At 29.7% G+C, this 20,113-nt stretch overlaps 1 protein-coding gene across 1 annotated transcript in view; it reads right to left on the bottom strand.

The window, feature by feature from the left end:
- LOC111678073 (dynein axonemal heavy chain 5) overlaps positions 1-20,113 on the bottom strand; it is a 67,469-nt gene that overhangs the window by 2,025 nt on the left and 45,331 nt on the right. The window contains 3 exon segments of the mRNA XM_046947919.1: positions 12,762-12,894; positions 18,268-18,324; positions 18,631-18,726. Coding sequence (XP_046803875.1) covers positions 12,762-12,894; positions 18,268-18,324; positions 18,631-18,726 — 286 coding nt within the window.

Here is a 20,113-nt window from a genome sequence, read left to right as displayed (position 1 = left end):
AAAGACCCCAAAAAGGTACCAAAATCACATTTGATGCACATTTTCACTCCTTAAAAGTACGAATTTCAGAAAAATACCAGACACGCCTCTGCTCATTTTAAGAGTAGAAATAGATGCAATTTTCCTGTATTGCAAATATTATGTAAGATAATTAAGAAAACCGGTTTTCCCCTTTACCCCTAAATATACAAAATCCAAAAATCCTCCTCTTTAGTGGATCTACATATCCAAAAAGATATCTTCTATCAAATTTCATGATCCTAGGGTTAGCCGTTTGGGTTAGATAAATGACACTGCAGATTCTCGTAAAAGTACATTTATTAACCGATCGTTAAAATGGCCTGTAGCCTGGTAATAAACTAGTATGTGACCAAGTCTATTTTCTATAGATTATATTAACAATTTTTATATAGAATGTGCACTAATCAGTTTATTAAAAATTCCTTAGACTATTCTATTTACTAGTTTATAGAATAATCTATTGAATATCCTATGAACGACTGAACAATGAACTAATATCTGTGGATTATTCTAGTCTCTTGAGTAGTATATGGACAAAGTTTTCAAATAGTTTATGAAATATATTATAAACTAGCCTGTGGTTTTATGTATTAACTACTCTAAGGAGTAATCTATAAACTATTTTTTTTGCCTAGATTATGGTCTATATGAACATATGTAATTTTTCGAAACTACACGAGTTTTAATTTTTCTGTCGCCTATTTGTTTTTACCAGAGGAAAATTGTTTTGGAAAAAGAAAATCTGCTTTTGTTTATTTACATTCCTTAAAAGTCTTCATATCTAGAAACTCATATCAATTCGAACAAGTAAAAGTATTTCTAATCGACCATACCAAGTCTTATATACCCTCCCTCAAATCATTGCCGAAAAGAAATGCTTGTTACATGTTATATCGATATTAATATGAATATCTGGGTAATATTTAGAAAAGGGCCTTTAATGGAGACTTAACTATAAACCGCTCACCTCCAAACTAAAAGTATTAATTGAGTAATGAACGATAAAGTCAATTTCTGAGGGATTATTGACCGATCCTCATAAAATTTGTCAGAACGATTTTGGTTCGTATAAAACTTGTTTATGTTGTATTTCATCGCCTTACTCGTATTATTAAGCCCAAGGGGGATAGGGTCAAATGTAGACCTATTCTCACAAAAGTTGGTTGAAAGCTTTTGGCTCACATAAAACTTGTTATATCCAGTTTCATCACTTTCTGAATTCTGAGCCTGTTATGAATTTTAAAGTAATTTTGAAGGGGATTTTATAAGGACCAATCATCATAAGTTTTGGAAAAAAGATTTTGGCTTAAACAAAACTTGTTTTTTTTCAATTGCATCACTGTACTCGCATTTCTGAGCCAGTAATGAGCGTTAAGTTATTTTCAGAATATATTGGAGATAGGGTCAATTATGAACTGATCCTTATAATATTTAACTGATCCTAATTTCATCGCTATAATGGCATTTTAAAACAAGTTATGACTGTTAAAACTGTTTTCCATAAGCCTTTTTTATGGGGTCTATGGGAAATGGTGGAACGATTTTTTCCATATTCATTTCCAAACAAACCTTACATATATGTAAATAATATTTGTGTAAAATTTTAACTCTATATTTCTTTTCATTTGAACCCTACCTAGATCGTCTTAGAATTTAATAATGACTCAGAATATATATATACTTTTGTGGGTCAATGTCAATATTTCGATGTGTTACAAACGAAATGAGAAGATCAATATATTCCCCAAATGTTTCACGTTAGTTACAATAGACTTATGACTTTATTTTGAGCATTTCACCCTGGATTTTGATGAAGAATTTTTTTCAGACCAGTCTTATATTAATGTTATTCTGATTCGGAGAGTGTGTTACGTCTAGAAATGCCTTCCGACTGGTCAGCCAGTCTTTGTATTGAGATCGCATCGTCATCTATTTTTGAGATGATATTGCCTTAAGACTGATATAAGGCGTTAAAATTCACAGACCTTGTAAAAGCAAGGCCAGCCATATTTTCAACTGAGATGATGTTTTGCTTAAGGGTCAATTACATCTAGCATTGGCTTCACACTAGTCTAAGAAGTTGGCCTCTTAGACCTTGACCTGTGATTTGGCTTCAACAGCCTTTTATCAGATCTTATGAATTTTTTTTTGTCAGGATAGAAAGCTCATAGTGGCTTACCCATTCGACAGGTGGCGTTTCTTAGAGTACAAAATTGTACCAAGGTATAATTGTATCATCCAAATAGGACAATGTAAAAGATATATCTTAATCCGCTATAAATGGAATTAGAAAAAAGAACAAAAATATGTATGCTTCTTTATCAAAGAATCTCTATTAATTAATATAAAAAGCTTAACACGAACTTATGGCATTAAAAAATTTAAGCTCAGAATCTTCGCAGTTAACACATTTTTATTGAAAAACTATATAACCAAACTGTTAGTTTATTAATCAGTTAAATCCACCTTAACAAAAATTCTATAAAAACTTTATGTATACTTATATATACATATACATATGTGCGAGTTAATATGTAAAAATAAATATACATATTTATTTAGTTACATACATTCGAACTTACATTATCGTTTATTTTCTTGCGACATTACAGGTCTTTAATAAAACATACACACACATGCATACAAAACAAAAACATACATTAGAAATCACACTCTTTAATGTAGGTTCTTTGTGTGGGTGTCATTTTAATACATAAAAACATTTAGTATGGTTTTATAAACACACATACACATATAAGTGTCTATATTAGACTAGCATAAAGAAAAACCAATATAAATTTCTATAAATTCCTAACAGAAAACAAGTGTTTTAATATATTCTTAAAAGATAATCACAGTTTTTAAACTCGAACTTTTATCAGAGCTCTAAACGTATTTTCAAATTGTATGACATAACTCTTTGTACCAGTCTATGATATTTATATCGAATTATACATTTCATGTGTTTTTACATGAAATACACGGTTTTTATTTCTATTCATTTATTGATACACCTGTTGATAAATTTGAATATATTTAAGTAGTTTTGTATTATTTTCTCTTCTCGGCCAATGAGTTGAACATTTATTTTTATTTGCACTTTTTATACTCAGTAACATAAATATGGTCATATTCATTATATCCTACAACCTTATAGTGGAAATGGTATAATGCGTTTGTGCTGATGTTTGTAATACCCACAAATATTAGTCCTACAGCCACCTTAAATTATACCAATCGGCTCAAAGTCGATGTGCGTCAATCAATCTGTCCATGTAAAGCTTATATAAAACAGACTATTGTTACGACCTAAAGACAAAGGAAACCGATCTATTATTTCGCTTAACACCCATACAACAGTATCCTCTAAACAGAGGTTTTAAGCTTATAATTTTATTAAATTATTTAGTATCTCAGCAAAAATCAAGAAAATTTTGTTTTTAAAAAGTTTTGTATTGTTGTGATTTAATGTTTAATATAACACTAGACAACACTGAAAATGCCTTTTAAATTAAAATAGCCGATTCCTATATATTTCCACTAGTTGAGTTCCAAAACTGTTTCAAAAATTTCCGATTAGCTCCAGTTTTCGAGATATTGTTGTTTTTGTAAAAATTTTATTTAACACATTTTTTGATATTTTTTACTAAATTTCTTAGCACCGGACCAATATTTATAGAGTTATTTAACAATCTATGTAAAATTTATCATTAGAGTGTAATCATGCTGGCAGTTATTGGCTATTCTGCATCGATGTTTAAATTGTATTGCTTTATCCTTATAACTTTAATCTAAGGTAATCGAGTTTGATACCTTTTTACAATATAGTACCAAAACATAACAATAACAACATTTTTAAATAATAATTGGACATTCGCTAAAAATTTTGTACATTTTTCCAATTCACTGTCGGTATCGTATTGTTGTATCATCATATGATATTATTGTTTCGCAAACAATTTTTTTTTTATACAAAATAAAAGAATACCGAAAACTTATGACATACAACTTTACGGCGCCGATTGTGAATTGTATAATATTTTGAATTGATGAGTATGTAAAAATTACAAACAAAGGTGTATTTAATCAGAAATATTTCACTGCGTTTAACGAATTTCCTATTTGAACCGAATCTAGTTGTATTGCATTATAGGTGTATTGCAAGAACTGTTATCATGTTGTTAAAAAATGAAATATACTTGCAATATTTTTAAAAGCTAATTGAAAATTTTAAACTGGGCACCAATCGGCTTAGATTCGTTTTCTGTCCATGTAAACCTTGCGCGCAAGGTACAGGTTGCAATTTTCAAGATAATTGGATGCAATTTAGCATATACTCTTATTTGGTTGAAGGATGAAGCCTACACTTACCCACCGAATAGGACCTTTGGGCTTATAATTAAGTTTAATGTTCTATTATACCAACAAAAGACGAAAAAACATTGTTTTATAGAACTTTTAATGACATTATGATCGAGCCTCATTTTACCCTAGCCCCCATACAAACTCCCTCCACTAATTGACTTGAAGGTCAAAATTCACCTATAAACACTAACACTTTTAAATTCTACATAAATAACTTTGAAGTAGACGTGAATTTCTCTAACAACATTTGTAAGGATATGTCCATATTTTTCCCCACTCCCATTTGATCCCTCTTGTAAAATATCTCTTTTTTGCCAAAAATAAGTAAAAATATTCCGGAGTAAAGTTAAAAAACAAATTAAATGGTTTTTTAAATAATCCCCATTTTTAACATACTGACTGGTGTAGGGTATGGTCGGCTATGCCCGAATATACACTCATACTTGTTCAGTCTGTTTTCATGTAATGGCATGTGTATATGAAGTGGGCGTTAGCATGATATAGCCACCCCTTTTTTTGGTAGAACCCTTTCCCCCAGGGGTATATTACCTTGATGAAAGATCCTATCTTGGTGTGATTGTAATTCCGGAGAAAAGAGGTGCTACCAATACTTCTGTGGTTTAAACTGAAATTCGAGGGAAGAGTAACTGGCGGTTAGAAGACTGATGAACGATGCCGAATGACAACAGATACCCCACCGAGTGGTGACAGTGGGATTAAGCGTTGGAAATGGGTTGTTGTTAAATATATACGATACAGGATGAATTTAGGATAATACGGATCTCATTCGCCCGTATATTTAGAGAAAACTCTCTGCATTCTTGATTTATTACAGTGTGTTCTCTTTGAGTAAGACCAAAGTCTCGACTTATTTGATGGATTCGTGCTTCGATCTATCGGTAACGTCTTTGCAAGATTACAAACGGAGGTAAAGTTTCTGCATCTTGTAAGTGAAGCAACGGGACGGCAATGGTTAGAGATTAGATAGCTCAAGCACTTGAGTGCACGTATGCTGAACCGGAAATTTCATATAAATATGCCATCTGCGTGTAAGATACACCATGGGCTTTGGTGAGTTATCACAGAAGCTTACCCAGTGTTAGAAAAAGACCACCGTGAAAGATCAAGTTCATACTCATACACTTAATATATAGTCTATACTTCTTTACCCCGGGGGCATGTTACCTTGGCGAGACCTTCGCCTTGGTGTTATAGCAATCCCGGGGTATAAAGAGGTGGCCAATACCTCCAATCTGACTTGGACTAAAAAATTGGTTACAGTCTACTTCTTGGCTTATTCCTTGCATAAATTTGAAAGAGGCCAGACCAGAACACCTCATAATCTGAGTGCCTAGTTTCCCACAGGACTATGTCCTGGCTGGTCAGCTGGATGAGGTTCCTTCGGGATCCACGTAGTGGTTTAAACCCAAATACCCGGGGAGAGTAAGTGGCGGTTAAAAGACTGATGCATGATACAGTCAATATTTCGGGATATGTTCGGTGCTGTTGCCGAAAACAACCGATACCCCACAGAGGAGTGACCGTGGGACTAAGCGTTGGAAATTGTATATGGTACGGGATGAATGTGAGGTTCGGCTGGCCTTACTCCACCCTTCTACCTAATGAATGTGTCTTATGTTTTTTCTCTTATGAATGTGTCGTATAAATGAGATGTATTCTGGGTTGAATGATGATGGATGAATGGTTGCTTGTCCAGATATGTTCAGAGTATACTCTGTGTGTCACTATGAGTAAGAACAATGTCTATGGCTTATTGATTGTGCGTACTTCGGTCCACCGGTTACGTCTCTAGGTGCTGTTGCCGAATCAACAGAGGCCATCCAATGGTCAGAGATTAAATAGCTCGAGTACTCCAGCAAAGTACTTGTGCATGGACCGGTCAAAGCCAATGTACAAAAATTGCCACCTGAGTTCTTCATTGAAGATGGTAGACCGTCTACCCAGTGGATGAAAAAGACCACCGTGATACAAGGCCGTCAAGGCAGGTGCTCACGTTAAAACTCCCGACAGTCTATACTTCTAAAATAACTCTTTTGTCGTATCAAATTATAAAAAATTTGAATTGGAAACAAGAGAGCTAGTTTATTAGTTATACATTATATCATAGAGGTAGAAATCGAACCCACACACCCTCAACTAAAAGGCTAGAAAATTAGCAACTTGTCAACTCTCAAAAAAGATTTTTTCCTACAATTGATATGTAGCATGTTGCACAACTCTCATTACGGAACCATTTATACTTGTTGCTGCCTTAATGTGGTCAATTAATTCTTAGGAGACATTTAATAAATATTTCCCTTTAATAAAATATTCTACAAATAAAGAAATTTAAGCACAAATCAAAAGGTTCTAAATGTGTTTGAATTGTGTTTTTATTATACACACTGATTTTTCTCTCTTTCTTTCTTTTATTGTGCAAAAAAAGAGCAATGGCTGTTAATTAAGTTGGTAAATGTGTTTTAGATTATTATTTTCATAATAACCATTTCTTTAGCACATTGTGGTTTAATATGATTTTAACATAATTTTGCGGTTAATTACATTTTTGGTAAAAATATTATTTTATAAATTAATGCAAATTTAAAGCACAAAGGGTGAAAAAGTTAAAATTATTTAAATTATATAATTTATTTTGGTTTTATTACAAATAAAGAATTTCTTCGAATTTTTTACCCCTTAATAATTCATTTAAATGTGTATTTTATTGTTAAAGGAAACAAGGTCGTTTTTTTCAAATTAACATAACAGCTGTATTGTGCAATGACATTTATATAATAAAAGGAATATTTAAAATATATTTATTATATAAGTAATTAAACAAATTCGAATAAAAACACCAAAACCTGGCTGATATAAAACAGAGTTATTGTTAAGAATTTAAATCTTATAGCGAAAAGCAAACACCAGGATTGCAATATCATATTAAAATATTATTAATTATTTACTGCGAATATTTTAATTTTTTTGCATTTCATTTAAATTATAAATTTTCTTAAAATTTTTCATAATCAATTTAAATTGTAGACAATTTGTTTACAAAAAAAAGTAAATGCAAAACATTAAATTCTACAAAATAAATAATATAGTATAATGGTAAAGTATCTATAAAAGAACCTGTACTAATAAGATATGAAAAATGATAGCTTTAAGACCACAATAGAACAGTAGCAACTGGAAAAGCATCAATAATAAACTACATACATACATATATATGGTGGCAGTAAATAAGCAACAAAACATCAAACACTTTGGTAGTTTACATCATATTCATATGAACACATGTCAGCTAGCAAGAAGATGTATGAAGATAAAGAAACCAACAATTTTCTTTATAGATATTTTTTTCCAGAAAATAAGTTGTAAAATTTCACACATTTATAGTTGATACAATAACAACAATGAAAACATGTAAGAATGTATAGTCGGTCGTGGTCGATCATATGATAACCTATACAAGTGAGTAGTGTGAAAAAAATTTGATTTATTTTGAAAAAGAATCCATGCCTAATATATACGAAAAATGTCGTACATTGTACGAATCGTTCGTTGTTTCGCACCACGAAATTCTTTCGTAGTATATACGAATTAATTTACATAAATTAAAAAAAAAGGAATTTTTAATAAATATGTTAAAATTTACAAAATATTAATTTATTCAAACATTTTTGTACATTTTAAAATAAATTTTCTAATTTTAGTTCAAAATTATTCTCCACACGAATTTTAAATTTTTTTTTTATGAAAATAATTCGAGAAAAATATTATACTTTTTCTTAAATTTTATAAAAATGTTGTAGTTTTATTTAATCATAATATAATTTATATTATTATGTTTAATTTCGCTAAAATTTAAGAAAAAAATATTACGAAAGGTTTTCGTACTTTCGTAAAAATAGAAAAGGGTTTTATTAAGTAAATAATATTTCGTATCATAGATGAAATTTTTGTAAATATAACGAAAATAGAAGTTACGAAATTTTTTTTTCGTAAAGATGGGCATGGATTATTTTCAGTGTGGAAGTACTCAACACCCGTTTTACGCGGCAACGCTTTATAGGCTTCTGCCCAAAAAAAAGTTGAAATAGTTTATTTTCATTCAACAACTTTCAGCTTTTGATGCATCGGCAGCTGATCAGGGTTGTATTTTGTTTTGTAACTTGAAGCTTGTAAAGCGCAAAAAGTGAACGCGTTCTGCCCCATGGCATGTTTCCTTAATGACAGATCGTATCTTAGTGCATTGCAATCCGGGGGTATAGAGATGCTACCTCTAGTCTGCCGGGACTTTAAATTGGTGGTCTAAGCAGAGAACCACACAATCTGATACTACGGGTGGCCTGTTGCCCGCAGAACTATGTGCTGGCTGGGCAGTTGGTTGATGTTCCTTCGGGATCCACGTAGTGGCTATGGTTTAAACCCAAATTCGCGGGAAGAGTAAATGGCGGTTAATGGACCGATATAAGCTAAAGTCAATATTTCGGGATAAGTTCGGTGTTGTTGTCGAGGACAACAGATACCCCACAGAGAAGTGACTGTGGGTCTGTTCATTGAAAATGAGTTGGTGTCAATTGCATATGATACGGGATGGATGTAGAGGTATGCGGGACTCACCACACCCGTATACTTAAATGATTGTGTCGTTTGTTTTTCTTTTATGAGTGTGTCGGATAAATGAGAAGTATGCTGGGTTGAATAATTATGGATTACCACAGTGTGTCCCTGTGATAAAGAACAAAGTCTCGGCTTATTTGACGGATTCGTACTTTGGTCTACCGGATACGTCTCTAGGTGGTGTTGCCGACTTAACAGATGCCATCCCGTTTGCGTGGTTGTAAACGGAGGTGATATTTTACATTTCGGAAGTTAAGCAACGGGGCAGCAATGGGCAGAGATTAGATATCTCAAATACTTAAGAAAAGTGCTTGTACATAGACCACACCATCCATGTACATAAATTACGGCCTGCGTGTAAGATTCACAGGGTTGAGATTGGGCTACTTGCCAGGAACTCTCGTAAAGTCTTCGACTACATGCCTTAACGCGTGTTGTATACATCCACAAGAAGAAAAAAAATATATTTTATTTGAGTGATCCTCAGTCTCCTACTAGCGATTGAAATTAAAAATGACCTTAGTGTAATTATTGGAAAATAAAAAATATTTTAGATTTTTTCGAAATGGATCTTAAAAATTCTGTAATTTGTAGATGATTACGACAAAAATAATTTTAAAATTTTTGTAGAATATTTTTGATACACAATATGATTTTTAGTAGTTAGGAGAGAAATATTATTTTCACTTTTTTTATCGAAATGAGTGTCAAAATTGTCGTAATTTTTAGCTTATACAGAAAAATATTTAAAAAATTCTTTTGGCATTTGGTTTAGTCCATTTTAGAATGTTTTTCGATTTTTTAAAAATTATGGACTCATTATAATACAATAAAAGTCGTTTTGCGGAACTGAGGATATTTTCAAAAATATTGTTTTTTTAATTTTTCTCGTATTTAGTACATTAAAACGAATCGTTTTAGAGGTATTGCTTCCAAAAAAAAAAATGGTCCACGTTACACCCTAACGCACACATACGGATGGATGGATTCAACCCTAAATCGGTTTGAACACATAATATTAGAAAAAAATATCTGATTTCTATGAATGTTTTCCAAACTGGGCCATATATAGATATATGGTGAGTCCCTAATCCGAAAATACCTTCAGATAAAGTTATTTGTTTTATATTTTTAAAATATAACGTTTAAATATGAAACTTTAGTTTATTTTACCGTAGTTTTATTGATCTAATCGAACTTAGACTTATAGTTTAATTAATTTCATTGTTTAAGTTTATATGGATGAAATTACTCAAACATTTCCAAAAGTTGTCATTAGCCAATACTTTATGGTTGATGTTATGCGTTACAAAAAACATTATAAACTACCAATCAACTGCGATTGTGGGTAGGGTACAAAAACATGAAAAATGCATATACAAAGAAAATAACTATGTATGTTTATACCTTTATACAAAATAATGATTATAAATAAGTGCAAAAATAGGTTTTTTTATGCCGTTAAGAGAATGGTTTCATAATTCGACACCAGTTTTGTCTTGTTGATGGAAAAAAAATCAAAATATTGCAAATTCATCTTAAATAAAAAACTTTAGCATTTTTAAAGAAATGGAACAACAGTTGATAATAAATCACAAATCCCAAAAAAAAAATCGAAAAATTCCAAAAATAGAATATTTTTAATTTGTGGCTGTAGAAACTATGCCAAGGTAGGAATGAGTTATCGATAAGCTTTATAAAGTAATGAAGAACACATTAGGTCATCTAAAATGTGTTATTATAATTTGATAGCACTTATGTGATTTTAGAAAGTTGTATTTTATATAAAAACAGGTATAGTCAAACATGACCGACCGTATAAAAAACAAGTAACAGTGCTATATTCGGCTGTGCCGAATCTTATATACCCTTTACCATAGTGTATTTTAAACATCTTTTATAAATTTTAAATTTCTTCCCGACTACATTATTATTACATCAAAAGCTAAACTGGGGTCCTCTAAAAACTGATTTCAACAGACAGACAGACAGACAGACAGACGGACATGGCTTAAACGACTCCGCTATCTATAAGGATCCAGAATATATATACATTATAGGGTCGGAAAATTATATTATAGAAAACTGATTTCAACAGACAGACAGACAGACGGACATGGCTTAAACAACTCCGCTATCTATAAGGATACAGAATATATATACTTTATAGGGTCGGAAAATTATATTATAGAAATTACAAACGAAATGACAAACTTATATATACCATTCTCACGAAGATGAAGGGTATAATAAATCATTTTTCCCTAATTCAGAAATATTTTAGCAACTTGTTACCAAAAAATGTGATTTATTAAAAAAGAGGTTATATTGGGGCGAAGATAAATATGGTCCTATACTTATAAAGTTTGGTATAGCGATTGCAAACTGTAGTGTGAGCACAAGGTTGTATATGGACACTCAGACGGACGGATACGAATATAGCTAAATCCACTAAGAAATTAATTTGGATTGTTTGGGAGGATAGGAAATATATATTTGGGTGTTACAAACATCAGTACAAACGCATAATAACATCCACATTATAGCGGTGTAGGGTACACATACTTATATATTTTTTTAACGCACCTGGTCCGCTCGGTATCAACGTCTTTGAAAATGTTTTTCATTCAAAATATTTCATGCGAAAAGTATAAATTCGACATCTTCCTTTAATTAACTTAAATGAAATTTCGTGTCAAGTGACCCGAATTAAAAAAATCGATTTGCATGTAACATGCTCCAAGGAAAGATTGGAGATAAAGCTATATAAAATACTTGAAACTATTTTTTCTAGGACCAATAGATGAAAATTTACACTCATTTGAAAAAATCCCCTGTATGACCAAATAGGGTCATGTCATTAACTCGTTAGCTGAAAATTTTCTCTGGCCTATTGTCCAATACCATTAACATTGATTCCAGTTTCATCCAAATTGGCATTTTAAGCTGGTAAACTAAATATAAAATTTCCCAATACTTTGACCCCTTTTTATCAAACAAAGAAATTAGATCATTTTAAACATTTTTGTATAACCGAGGTGTCTCACTTTGCGGACTTTTACAGAACGAATTCAAAATTTTTGTTTAGAAGTTACACAATTATTACCCTCTTTTTTTTATTTCTACACCATTGTGGGCCGATATAGGAATTGATATTTAGAAAATATTAATGGGCAAATCTTTAATAATGATTGTGTTTTCAATCAAGGTTCAAAAACAAAGTTTCCTGCAAGTAGTTATTCGAAATCCTACCTTCCATCAAACCTCTAAGGAGGTTTCTCGTCCTTCTATCCATAGTAAAATTCCATAGTATATTTGCAGCTATACTCAACGTTTTGATAAACCTCGTTCGACCGTTATTTTTTTTTTTTTGTTAACTTTTCAAACTGCTCACTTTTAAGGAAATTTCTATTAACTAAGTAAAAATATGCATAACTTTTACTAAAACTATAAAACATACATACGGCTTCTTTGAAAATAGAAACTTCTAACGGAAATAGTTACAGTATTGTAAGAAACTTCAAAGGTAAAATTCTAACTAATAAGATACGTACATATGTATTTAAGTACTGCCTATTTTCAAGACCTTTATAATCCAAGCTTAGAAACAAACAAGATGAATCTTTTTAAAAATTCCTGATTTTCATTTCTGGCATTTCAAATCTTAAAGTTGTTTCCATTACTTTTATTCACACTATTTATCTATAGGTTATATACAAAAATATATTTGTTATTCATTCACTTACCTTCTAGAAACAATCCATGCACATAGACACCTTCAGTTGGATACTCTGTTATGTCCTCTTTATTATAGCGTGTTATTTGATTTTGCAATACTACAGAGTCAAGAGCCCAACCTTTGTGGGCTCGTGTTACTTCCTGCAGACACATGAGACAACAATGTCAGTGCCATAACAAATTCCCACAAATATTCATATATATACACACACACGTACGCAAACACGTATATTTATTCCAAAAAAGTAGTTATAAAGTAAAAAATAGTTATAGTAGGACCATCACAAATACACATGCATAAAAAAATAGTTGTGAAAGTATGGGAATTTATGTTGTTTTCGTTAGTTGTGGCGTCCATGTGTTCCATCCACAGAGATATAATTTCCCATCAGATAAGGAGTAGGCCAAAATAAAGAAACAAAGTAGAAAAAATATATAGAAAAATAAAATTGTTTAGTAAATAAAAGGGAATAAGAAATTGTTTTTATAATATACGAGCAAATTTTCACACGTTTATCAAATGTCCTTATACGCACATACATACGTAACAATGTTTAAAGATACAATGTATTTCTTTTTATTTATTTCTTTTTTTGTTGCGTCCAACCTACACAAATAAATTCCATTATGAAATACGTTATTTGTTACGAAATGAAGTGTCAAAGTACTAAATGTGTATGTGTTTTGTATTAAAAATAGTACGAGTGTAGCGTTTCAAATGGGGTTGTCAATTATTCGAGTTAATTTTTGATCAAATAAAATGTTCATGACTTTTACTTTAACACTTTAGTTAAATGTGTTGAAATTCTAAGAATATTTTTGTAACAATAATAGTGAGGTTAAATATAATGACTTCATCTAAATCGATTAAAGTCTTAGTAAGGCGAACAGGACGGAATTAATGAACATAGGATTCCATCGGGACTGGCATAGATTGGATTGTGACTTAAGTCGATGTATCTTGAACGTCTTCGGAAAAGAGGTCATATAGTTGGCGCTTTTTCTCTGTCACACCTCTAATTTATTCCCTAGTAGATAAATAGAATCCATTTTCTTCACGGGGTACTGATGGCGGGGTCTCCTTTGATCTCTCTCATGAGCTAAGAAGTGTTATGTGAAGAAAAGCTGATCAAACACCTGAACAGCTATCTATCCATCTATCTATCTATCTATCTATCTATCTATCTATCTATCTATCTATCTATCTATATCTATATATCTATCTATCTATCTATCTATCTATCTATCTATCTATCTATCTATATCTATCTATCTATCTATCTATCTATCTATCTATCTATTTATCTATCTACCTATCTATCTATCTATCTATCTATCTATCTATCTATCTATCTATCTATCTATCTATCTATCTATCTATCTATCTATCTATATATCTATATATCTATCTATCTATCTATCTATCTATCTATCTATCTATCTATCTATCTATCTATCTATCTATCTATCTATCTATCTATCTATCTATCTATCTATCTATCTATCTATCTATCTATCTATCTATCTATCTATCTATCTATCTACCTATCTATCTACCTATCTATCTATCTACCTATCTATCTATCTATCTATCTATCTATCTATCTATCTATCTATCTATCTATCTATCTATCTATCTATCTATCTATCTATCTATTTATCTATCTATCTATCTATCTATCTATCTATCTATCTATCTATCTATCTATCTATCTATCTATCTATCTATCTAACTATGACTGACGAAAAATATTTTTATATTACTCTGACCTCGACATCGAACATTTTAGGAAATGAACAACAAAAAAAATCAAAACTCTAAAATTTCCTGGCCATGCCTATTACAGTTACAGGACATTCTCAAAATTTCGGATTTGTACAATTGCAATTTGAAATTTTGCAATGGATAATTTGTTGCTTAAACTATAGTACATCTTTCAGCAAATGTATTTTATTCAAATATCTTATCTAGGCGTGATAAAAGTTACAATTCCAGGAAATAATATTCTACATATTCAAACTTTTAATTAAAACATATCCATGATCTATCATTAAATCTTAAATTCAAATAAAAGTTGTGACATTTAAATGTTAGAACAAACAAAACCACAAATACATAATAAATAAGAGAATAGACGAACTTATCAAAGTCTTAAATACTATTAACACACTTTTCTTTTGTTCAAAAGAAAACAAAATTATTTACTTTCTTTCAAACAACAATAATAAGTCCGTCGTCGTTCAGGTGTCGTCTGAATTTTGCAACTCAACTGTCTAACATTCTATTCATAATTATTTGGTTAAGTAAAAGTATGTTTGCATATAATGTTGGTGAATTTATTTATTTGACCTGACTTATTTGTGTGTTAAGCAAATGAAATGTTTATACAACATTTACGCCATTACAAAATATCTACACGTTTTGTTCGTTATTTGTGATTTATAACTTTTTATCATAGAGAAACTTATGAAGATGATTTATATTAGAAATACTTGATGTATTGTGTTTTTAAGGAATGTATTTATCTGAGTTTCCTTAACGATAAGATAAACTTTAATTAAAATAAATCAACTAGTATTTAATTTGTAAACGTAGTTTTGTCTTTTGTAATTAGTTTGTTTTTAAAATTGGTTTAACAAATATATTGCTTTTAAACTGGATTTTCTAAAATAATATTTAAAATTAAAATAAGGAAATCTATTTTAATTTTAATTATGGTGATGCTATACAACTTATGGAAAAATTCTACTCTTTTTAGTTATTCTTATTGTCAAAATTATTAATATTCTTAATTACCTGCAAGAATATTAACTAAATTAAATGATAAAATATACAATTTATTTAGAAAATCATTAAGTACGTTCATAACATAATTCAATGACTATTAAAATGTTAAAGAAAACATTTTCGACATTAAAAAAAACTTCAATCAAATACTTCATCTGTAAGTGACCACTAATCAAACGTATATATGATATTTAATTGGAAAATTATATAACTCATACGTTATGTTTTAATAGCATGGCTATTGTTTATGAAATTAACATATACAGCTGTATAGTGTTAATAGAACCAAAATGGGTATATATGATCACAGAAAATCTTTACCGAATATAGTTGATTATTTGAAAGCAAGTATTGGTATGAACTATTTTTAGCATTAGTACCACATGTTAAAAGAATAAATTAATGTTATTTATAAAATAGATATTAGAAAGTTTCGTCTTTAAATCTGGATGCTTGACAGATTCGCAACGTTTTTTCATACGAAGTATTGTAGATTGGAAATCTTGTTTAAACAACATTCTCAATTTCAAAATTTTTAAAATATAACATTTCAAATATGGACTACATACAGAGAAATCCCGGTATAACGAATCTCACTTCAACGAAAATCCGATATTTATACTCGATATATAGAAGTCGTTCATATTCCTAATTTTAGTTATTCTGCATATCTGTCTTATCGAACAAATGTCATACACTTAAATCTAAAAAGCCTAAATCCGTTAGATGTGAATAGATTAAATAATAACTTTATTTTGAATAAACTTTAAACCGGATACAATTATTTCGAGGGAGAAGAAGATATCCTAACATGCCACTATTATTCCAGGGTATTGATATTATCAACATAAGACTCATTTATCGATTCTCAAGTTCAGTTTTTTTAAGAGTTTAATTTTATCTTTTACATTAATAAACAATCCTGAAGAAAATGAAGCAATAATTGTCTTAATGCCACTAGTACTATTGCTAGAATAACAGACACTAGTACAAATTGGGTTAGAGTTTATATGGAAAAATACTAATACTAGCAGTAGTTGAATGGCGCCAATTGTAGACAAATTTTTGTTTGACATGTGTTGGAAAAAATTAATTTTTTAAATTATTAAAATATAATTTTGAAACATTTTGCATAAAAACGATATTTTCAAATATATCCCTTCAAATGAGAGAATAAATAGTGCATGCAAATTAAGGTCTAGTTGCAGATCATTCATCATTATGTAAGTACGTCTATTAAATATAAAAATTGCAATAAGTTGAATATTTGTTTTATTATACAGCAAATGTTTTTATAACGAAATGGAGATATGTAATTGAATGGAATTTTTGGACACAATAAAATCAGATAGAACCAGAATTTTTACAAACTTTCATATTGAATTGTTACGTAAATGTATGTGCAACATTTTTTAAAGCTTTTTTATCTTGAAACATAAAACCGAATAATAAAATTGTTGTGAAGTAAATTTCACTTAGAATTAAGCAGAAGGATCGTAAAAGAGCAAAACCACCAATTATGGCGACTTTTTATGAATATTAGAACTAGTATCAAACTGTTTCCAAAGAACCCAATTGGGTCCAAGTGTAGAACTAATGGTACTAGTAATTCTTCAAACACATTCAATGTTAATTTGAGCATTATGATGGTATAGAAAAGTTTACAGTTGGGAACTAGTACTGGTTATTTTGGTACTAGTTAAATACTAGATTGGTACAAGTTCCATTTCCTGCAGGGAAAATTTATTCACAAACAAAAATTTTATTTTATAAACGGTTTATATATTAGATTTTTGTTTAATAAACCTTTTACAAAATAAAAATGTTGTTTGTGAATAAGGGGGTAAATTTATATCTCACAAATAAAATTAAGTTAAGGAAATTAATTGGATAGAAAATAAAAATTAATCAGCAAATTTTTCTAACTGTCTGTAAGTTCAATATGGAAAAACGTATGCGTTTTTCTTAGTTTCGTTTTAATGAAAAGGCCTGACATTATATCATTCGTTATACTGGGATTTGCCTGTATCTTTTTATGATGAGTATTATGAAATACAAACATAATTCAATATTAATCATACGTACGTTGATTATGAATATGTACTTCAAACTTTTATACGTATGAGTACTATTAAACAGAAATAAAATTAAATATCAATCATACGTACTATTATTTTGAATATATCACGAAATAACACTGCAGTATCACGAAATAACATAACAGTTTAGCAAAAAAAATATTGCATACAATTAGGAGGTACCCTATTAAAATTCATCTGTCATATAAAGAAAATACTTTATTTATTCAAATTAAAATTTTTATATAAATAATTTAATAAAAATTTAACCTGATTTAATAAATATTATTGTGTAAACTATTATTTACACAAATAACGACAAATTTAAATAATAATTATTATTTATAAAAACCTATAAGTATATTAAACCATTTGAAAGCACTTTATGAGTTAAAAATAAAACCATATTTATATTTTAAATAAATCTTTTTTTAATTAAAGCATAACGTTTGTCATAAACAAACTACATGTCATTTTAATGAGATTTTAAAGACTTTTTTATTTACAGTAAATAAAATCAAAATGATTGAGCTTAAAATTACAAACTACAACATAAAAAATAATATCATTCACATAAATAATTATGTAATTCATTTACCAGGTTTGCACTCAATTTTAAAATATTCAAAAAAGACAAATATTACATACCTGACGCATAGCTGTTAAAAAACCTTGAGGATTAAAGAAACCTGTCATCCAAAATACCTTTAAAATAAAAAAATATGAAATATAATTAAATCTGCGAAATAGCTACGGTAAAAAAGATTAAAGATATCAAATAAGCGATGTGTCTCATTGCTAGATTTTCTTTTTACAACTGAAATTAAATATGCCAGCAGAGAAGGAAATTTATCAAAAAAAAAGAGGAACCACAAACTTGATGAACACTAAGTAATTAAGACTTTTTTGTGGTTGCAGTGCTCTTTTTAGTTTTTCTTTTGAAATGTTCAGTTCAAAAACATTTTCTTTTTATTAAGATTTTAATTTGTTCTATTTATATATGCATCTTACTTTTGGCCGGTCAGTTGAAATCCAAGTACGAAATTGTGCATTGCGTTCTAACAGTTCCGTATACCAGAATCCCAGTGTTGTTGATTCCCATGATATCTGCAAATGACATAATCAGTGGAGTATTAATAATAAGCTAAACATACATTTTTTTCACCATTAAATACTACATAGTATTTTGTCTATAATTTTAAACTAGAAAATGTTGAGTGATTTCTTTTACAATTCTTTTAAATTGCTGATTATAAATTATTTAAGATTTTAAAAATAATAAAGAAATATTGCATAGAAACCACTTTTCTAACAACTACGCAAGTAAGAAATGCACCCATACCAGCGGAGCAGAATGGATATGATTTTTAATTAAACATGTGATATCTTAATGATTAGCTTCATCACGAAAAAAATTGACATGGGCGTAGCTAAGAAGCATTTGAATTTAATTTTTAAAAGAGACCTTACAAATGCTCCCATAGCGTTGGGTGCCAAAAATTAGCTAACTTCAAAACTCGTTTCCCATTCCCAGAAGTGCAGTTCTAGTTCAGTTTTTGTTCAGTTCTAGTTAAGTTCTAGTTCAGTTCTAGTTCAGTTCTAGTTCAGTTCTAGTTCAGTTCTAGTTCAGTTCTAGTTCAGTTCTAGTTCAGTTCTAGTTCAGTTCTAGTTCAGTTCTAGTTCAGTTCTAGTTCAGTTCTAGTTCAGTTCTAGTTCAGTTCTAGTTCAGTTCTAGTTCAGTTCTAGTTCAGTTCTAGTTCAGTTCTAGTTCAGTTCTAGTTCAGTTCTAGTTCAGTTCTAGTTCTATGATTAATCAAATATAAGTTTACATACATAAAAATTAGACTTAAACACAATTCCAATATGCCCTGCAACCACATATAAGTATGTAAACAAAAATCCAAATACTATTCGACAATTAATTTTAATTTATCCATTTATAACCAACATACAAAACATTTACAAGCTTCCTTGCCATATTAAACCATTAAAGATCTATAAAGTAATATAAACGTTTAATAAAAATATACATTTCCTGTTAACTTTATATTTTTGTTGTTATTTAACCCTTACATCCCAGTTATATTAAAGTTGCCAGAAAAAAATGAGAAAACAATTTTGTGATAAATAAATTCAGCTTAAGGAAAGCGTTTAATGTACCAGTTAATAGAGGCAGAAAAAAAGTTTTTTACTATGATAAAAAGGATTTTAACCAATTTTTTTCATCGCCATTTTATTTTGCTTTGTCTATTTTACACGTATCAAATACCTTTTTTCCCCGTTCACGAACAAAAGATGTATGCACACTAAAAGCCAAATATATCCTTTTTTTGTATTGAAACTAAAATGTTTTGATTTTTTTTTCCTATTTTCTTAGGTTCTTTGTAGCCTAAAGCTTTTTGTTCCCTTTTTTGCGCTTAATAAAAAATCAAAAATGTTTTCTTTGATTTTGTTTCATTCCTCAAACATTAAAATATTCTAAAAATTTAAATTC

Source organism: Lucilia cuprina, chromosome 4 (assembly GCF_022045245.1).
Source record: "Lucilia cuprina isolate Lc7/37 chromosome 4, ASM2204524v1, whole genome shotgun sequence".
In the NCBI taxonomy this organism is placed as follows: Eukaryota; Metazoa; Arthropoda; class Insecta; order Diptera; family Calliphoridae; genus Lucilia; species Lucilia cuprina.
Note: the sequence above shows the minus strand (reverse complement) of the source record. Positions and strands in the feature narration are given on the sequence as shown.